General features: G+C 36.7%; 1 protein-coding gene across 1 annotated transcript; it reads right to left on the bottom strand.

The window, feature by feature from the left end:
* Positions 1–256: 256 nt before the first annotated feature.
* On the bottom strand, positions 257–1,741 carry LOC140774516 (probable glycosyltransferase 7). Its single transcript, XM_073117538.1, has one exon. The coding sequence runs from the start codon at positions 1,679–1,681 to the stop codon at positions 380–382; it is 1,302 nt and encodes a 433-aa protein (XP_072973639.1). The 5' UTR covers positions 1,682–1,741; the 3' UTR covers positions 257–379.
* Between the last annotated feature and the right edge of the window lie 5,259 nt (positions 1,742–7,000).

Here is a 7,000-nt window from a genome sequence, read left to right on the forward strand (position 1 = left end):
GACGAATAGCACAACAGCTGGGCCACTCTATTTCAACTCCAACATCTACCTATCACTATCACTACCCAAATCTAAGCCTCCCTCCTCCTGAGTTCTACCTCAGTCGATGATCTCCCACGTGTCAACAGACCACTTACGTTTTCTTAAACAATGTGATCGAGCAACGTGTCAGCTGTATCCTGTTCTAACTTTACACTCGTTCATTAAAGTCGAAGAGAGCCAGAGGCTCCTCTGCATGCAAAGAAGAGTTGCTATACTTTTGCTTTGCTTCAAAATGTATATAATATATATATATATATATATTCCTCAAAAGAACAAAACGTTACTTTTTTTTATTTTTGGTACTAATAAAGTAGATTAATCATCCAGTACCGTTGGATCAGTGTGTGGCGGGGAAATCGAACGGCAGCGGCGTGACGTCGGAGCTCCCCAAGCGGTGGTGCCTGAAGCCGTACGCGCGGAGGACCTGATCGTCCGCCAAGTCTAAAGCGCGCGTCATCCCCTCGTAGCAATTCTCGCCGGAGTACATCTTGTTGTGGTCCCCACTGCACGGCTGGCACCCGGTGAAGTGCGTCACGAACGGTCTCCTCCACCCCGCCGGTCCGCTTACCGCCATCCCCTCCTCCGCCAGCCTCTCGTTCCTCGCCTCCGCGTACTTGGCTGTGACCTTCTCCGCGTGTCTCCGGCGGAGATCTTTCGGGGCCGTCCTCTCCATTTGCTCGTAGCGGGCCGTTATGTTATCGAGGCGGCCCACGATCTCGACCCAGTACCCCTCGAAGTAGTAGTTATTCTCGAGATAAATCTTATCTGCCCACTTATCCTTCCCGGTGAGGAGGAGGTAGACAAGCGCGGATTGGTCGTCGGATTCAGGGAAGACTTTATCCTTGAAGGTGGATTTGAGCGTCTTCCCCCAGGAATCGTAGTTCGGGGAATTGGGGCCCATGGCGGCCCAGGTGTCCATGAAGTCGAGCGACCATTGGCAGTTGCGGATGAGGAAGACCCCGGCGTTGAGGCTGACCCAAGACTTGGCCTCGTAGACGAGTTCGGGCCAGCCGTGGACGACGAGGTTGTGGGATTTGTAGCGGTGGAGGGGGAGGGAGAAGTCCATGTCGGTGAAGGCGGCGTCGGAGTCGACCCACCAGATCCAGTCGGTTTCCGGGTGGGCGAGCATGGCGGCGCGGAGGATAGGGATCTTGGCCCAGAAGGTGGGCATGGAGGGGTGGAGCAGGGCGGTGTTGTAGAAGAGGTCGAGGTTGTGGAGGCGGGAGTAATCGAGCTTGTTCTTGAGGAAGCGGAGGAGGAGGTGGTCGCCGACGGGGTTCTTGCATGGTGCGGGCTGGGAGCCGGAGACTATGAGGACGCGCTCGTCTGTGCTCGAGGAGGAGGGGTGGAGGTTGAGCCATTGGAGGCGCTTCTCGTCCCAGTTGGAGATGGGGTGGTCGATGGAGTAGGAGAGGGAGGGGTCGTCGTAGAAGGATTGGGTTGGTGGATCGAGGTCGACGTCGAGGAGGAGGTGGGATTGGGATTGGGACTGGGGAGAGGAGAGGAGGGTGGACGGGGGAGTTAAGGTGGCGGGGGAGAGGAAGGAGGAAAAGGAGAGGAAGAGGAGGAGGGCAACGAAGGCGCCGGTGGCGAAGACGATGGCATCGGAGAGTAAGGAGGGTTTGGGGGAGCGTGCCATGGGGGAGGTTGTTGGGTTTGTGCTGCTCTTGGGAGGAGGAGGAGGAGAGGGAGGATGGGAAGGAGGCATTGTTATGTTATGGGAGAAAACTAAGAGAAAGAGAGTTTGGCCTTTAGCCTTTAGGGGGGATCAAGTCAAAGGTGTTACGCCACCTGGTTATGGCTTCTTTTGCCTCCCTCCTTTTCTCTCTCACACACTCTTGAGTTTTGAGTGTGAATGACAAGAGAGAAAAATGGAAAGGGAATTATATATATATAATCGCTCGATAAGACTCAAAAATAATAATTTAATATTATATAATATATAATATATATGATTAATATGAACTTTTAAATCAAGATCTAAAGGCTTATATTATTTGTCATATTAGTTCTCATATATTCACCATTTGAATGAGACCTTATTTTAACCTTGATTCAAGTCTTAATAAAGTTTGATCAAGCTTGACATAGACTTAAATTGATCCAGATTTGAAATTGCTTGTTGATCGAATTGTTTAGGATTAACTCGAAATTAGCTCTAAATAGACTTAAATTAAAATTAATTTAATTTAAACTTGATTCTATAATTAGGTGAAATTAATTTTAATTCAAGCTTGATGAGCTCGGCACTAATCAAGCTCCACTTGATTACAACCCTGATTGTATCTTTTATTTTCATTATTGTTCACTCTTTACTATATAGATATTTGTTATTCAACTGTTATATTTTGCTTAAATTTTTTCTCTAAGTACTCTGTCATTAATTTTATTATATTATATGTTATCATATAGATGAGTTAAGATAACTATAAATACACAATAACCACAATCTTTTAAATAAATTATTTAAGATAAGACAAAAATAAATAGAGAATAAATTTAAAGTAGAGCGAGGGGGTGTTTTAGGCATTTTAATTTTAATTTTCAAAAAATAATAAATATTATTTATTCTATTAACTACTGTTAGGATAAATTTAACACAAGATATTTTTAATATATTTTAAAAAAATTGTACCAATAAATATACATAAGCTGTAAGCAATAATAAAAGCAAAAGGTATGCTATTTTTATAAATTTTTTAAAAGGGATACTCTTATTATTATTATTATTATTATTATTATTATTATTATTATTATTATTATTATTATTATTATTATTATTATTATTATTATTATTATATTGACAGTCGCCAAACAAGTTTTAAAACAATGTAAAAATAAATAAGTCTACTATTTAGTAAATATAGATACAAATACAAATCGGGTCTCTGTGAATCTATCTTGTAAAACTATACATTACTTATTATAACACAATTACTACATATACATAAAAAATATTTTTCAAAGATAACTTTATGTACATATTTTAAATATAAATTAGACACTTCTATGTCTTTACTTATATTTAATTATTTGATTATAAAATATGGATAAAATTGTAATTATTGTCTTGAATAAATTTATATAAAAGTTTATGTTTGATTACTGGATTGTGAATATGTATAATTAATTAGGTTATTTTAAGATGAAAAGGCTAAATGCCCTAATAAAAGATAATGTTTATCGTGTGAAATTGAATGAGAAAAGTAAATAAATAGTTATAATATGCAATGAAAAATTATTTTAATATATCACAATTATTTAGAACAAATATGATCACAAAATCGAACATTATGAAGGAAATGAGAACACTCGGATAGAGAAAAGCAAGTCGGTTAGGGTTTTTAGCGGAAGAAAGAAAAAATGTAAAGGGTTAGATATAAATGAGGATATTTGGGTTATATAAATCTTGCTTAGAAATATGTATAACTTTTATCACACCGCTTCACTTGTGCATAATTTATTATGTGAATTATCTTTATGTAAAATTTGATCAAAATGTATACATAAAATTTGCTTGAAGAGATAAAGCGTTTTACTAAGGGGCATTCGAACGCAAATGATCGCGTTTGAAAGGGCCATACGAATGCCTGTATGAGTTCACAAAAATAGAGAACGTAATTTGCGCATTCAAACGGCCTTGGGCAAGGCCATTTGAATGCGACCATTCGAACGCCTGCACACGTTCACAATGATATAGAATGACATAGAATGGTATTTGCATGTTCAAATGTTATTGGGCGCGTTCGAACGCACTGCGGTGAAAATTGTTGGTTTGTTAGGATTTTAACATAGTTGTTTGGGTCTCAAGGGTGACCCTCTATAAATATATGGAGGAACTAATTGAAGTTTATCTGATAATTGAAACAGCATTGTTGTCTTTATCTCTTTTTTTGCTCTAGCTATTAGCGTCCTCTCCCACCTCCTTTCTGCCACTGCCTAAGTCCTTGGTCGGTTTTCTCTAACTTATAATCACTTTCTTCTACAGTAACTTCTTCTCCTTCACTTTGAAAGAATTATTTTAGCACCTATCTCGCTATTTAAAGGATAACAAGTTAGGGTTCATCTGATCTTTGATCACTGTTCGGCCGATATCTCAAGATTTAGCCATCCAAACATTACAATCTTGGATTCGCTAGAAAGCTCTTTTTAAGGACGACAACATATCCAAAATTCAAAAAGATCCAACGACAAGACCATCCGTAATTTTTTTTGAACTTTACATCCTCAAACTAGTCCAGATTGGATCAAGCCGGTTCGTAACAATTCTCCAGCAATCTTACATAATTACTGTTGAAATTTTATAAAATATCATAATTATTTGTATATATTTTAAAAAACTTATGATTATTACTTAATTCTTTTGATTCTTTAATATTAATATAACACTTTTACTAGATTAATTGTTAAATCTAATACATGTAAATGACTAAAATAATTTTTTTCATTAAATTTAGAGTACAAGATATTTATCAATGATTCTTATCTTGTATGAAGAATATTTTTTTATCTGTACTACGATGCTGGTAAAATATTGGATAGCGTTTGAACAATTTAAAATAATTTGTAAAGGGCACAATGGTTTTTCTAATCAAAGTCCGGTTTTAATTCCAATTAGTTAAATTTAATTAAGAAGATGATAATTTTGAAAGTGTACAAGCATTAGACCATCCGACCATATTAAAAGCGGTCGTAGGGATTGACATTAACTCTAAATAAATATTAAAAAAATATTATTTAATAATTTAGTGGCTTTGTGCTAACTCAAGAGGGATTAATGATACATATGGCCTTCAAAGAACCGTCTGGCTGCCATTATTGGAGATTCGCGACGGGACCATAACTGGAAAGTAATCGACGCCTCTAGTATTGCCACGTGAGCGAGTCATATGCGGGGTGAGGAACTTGCGGACCTCGGACTCGGAGATCGCAATTGCATATCGACGTGACAGACATGCCGACACGTGGCCGAAGCCTGTGATCTCCGCGATTTCCTCTTGTTCCCATTCACTTAACTGCTTAACCGTCGTCGACCTTTGGGCTTTGGCTGCACTCTTTTCGTCTTCATTTATATAGATAGATAGATAGATAGATAGATAGATGGATAGATATTGGCATAAGATCTCCCCCAAGATGTGCTTCTTGTGCCACGCACCACCTGCTACGACGACTCCAGCAAGCAAACAGTACAAAGTATAGCTGGTATTTTTGGTCTTATATTATATCTCTACCACGTACGTTAGAGTTATCAAGAGAAGCAATATGAGATTGTGCCAACCTTTTTTCTTTTTATCTTTTATTATTACAATGGCCTCATTTAACTATACACACGTCACTACTTTATACTTCTTAATACGTAGAAAGATAAATGATTTATTATACTCTAGGTGCATAGATGCAGTTTCTTTTTAAACGCATGAAACCAAATGTCGACATAATCCAATAACCATGCAGGCTAATTAAAGGTTGGGTTGAAGCCACAGAGGGCCTCAATTGGGTCTGGCTATACAGACATGGGCTCTCTAAGCAACCCAACGAGAAGGAACAAAACAGAAACAAAGTGTGAATACTCTCAGCTGGATACTATTTTCTTTTTCTACTTCTTATTCTGAGTGTCTTCTATAGGTACATTATGTACACGAGTTTTTGTACTAGTTTTGTACGTGGTATCATTATCCTACTAACGTTACTATGTCGAGCTTAGTTGTGACAATTTTCTATTACGGAAAGCGTGATCAGTGTTGTATTTTCGTGGCCAGGATATTTGAACACCACCAACAACAATAACAATCCTAATCCTTAAGCTGTATGAGAATCTCGAACTAAGAAATGAAGAATATTAAGGAAGTGATCGCATTCAAGTAAGCAATACTGTGGGTTTGTAAATTTCTTGAATCGGTTATCTTTCTACTCGTGAATCTTTTATCTTTAAATTAAGTTCTTGTGGTACCCGTCATTCATAAAAATCTTCTATCCATTCAAAGTTTTGCTCAAGATGGCAGTGCTTCTTTTATATTTCATGGTTTCTATTTCATAATAAAAGATTACTCCTAGAATATACTATACCAAGATCCACCATTTGATGGTCCTTATGATCTTTCTCTTCGACCTCGGTAGCCAAATGCTTAGGTGTTGGTTAATTTTCAAGTATTTCTTAGGTCCCATTTGGCTTGGGATTAAGAAAAAAAATTAGAGAAGCTTTCTAAATTCTTACTCTGAAAATTGCATCTTTAATATAGAGTAGGGTAATGTTTGGTTATAAATTAGAATGGTGGTATAATATTTAATATTGATATTGATATGGAATACAAAGTGGCTTGATGCATGTGTCTGCAATTCATATATGTATGCTTTACTATTATCTATAAATGCAATGACTACATATTAACATTCTATATATATATATATATGCATGACTATATATTAACATTCTCTCTCTATATATAAATATGCAATGTTATATATCACCATATTTTTATGTATGCAATTATTACATATCAATATCTAGTTGTAAGCATGCAATGCATATATACTCGTGTAAAAAATGAGAAGACTGTGTAGTATAAGAAAGAAGATAGGTGAGAATTGTTTTTTGTTCGTAGAATGAGATAAATGGATAGAAGGAGAAATGAGAGGATTTTTAAAATAATTTTAGTCAAATCAAGGGTAAGTATAATTAATTTTGTGCGGTATAATATTTAATTTGGATAAATAGTATTTTTAATCTAAAATAAAGATAATTTGGTATTTGGTTCCTAATTTCAAGTAGTGCTCCCTAATCTGAAAATAGTAAATAAAAAAGGGGTTAATTCGCTTTTCACATCCCGAACTATCACAATTTTTTAAAATGACCCCCTAAACTTTTTTTGGTTCACAATTATCTTCTGAATTATTAAAAATACTTCATTTGACCCTTCTGTTAGGGTTCTATTACCTATTTTCATCTATAAGTTATCAT

This window comes from Typha angustifolia, chromosome 13, assembly GCF_048772165.1.
Source record: "Typha angustifolia cultivar Huaian chromosome 13, ASM4877216v1, whole genome shotgun sequence".
Lineage (NCBI taxonomy): Eukaryota > Viridiplantae > Streptophyta > Magnoliopsida > Poales > Typhaceae > Typha > Typha angustifolia.

Excerpts from the sequence above, each read along its gene's own strand:
- LOC140774516 (XM_073117538.1), bottom strand. The coding sequence starts at position 1,681 with ATGGCACGCTCCCCCAAACCCTCCTTACTCTCCGATGCCATCGTCTTC.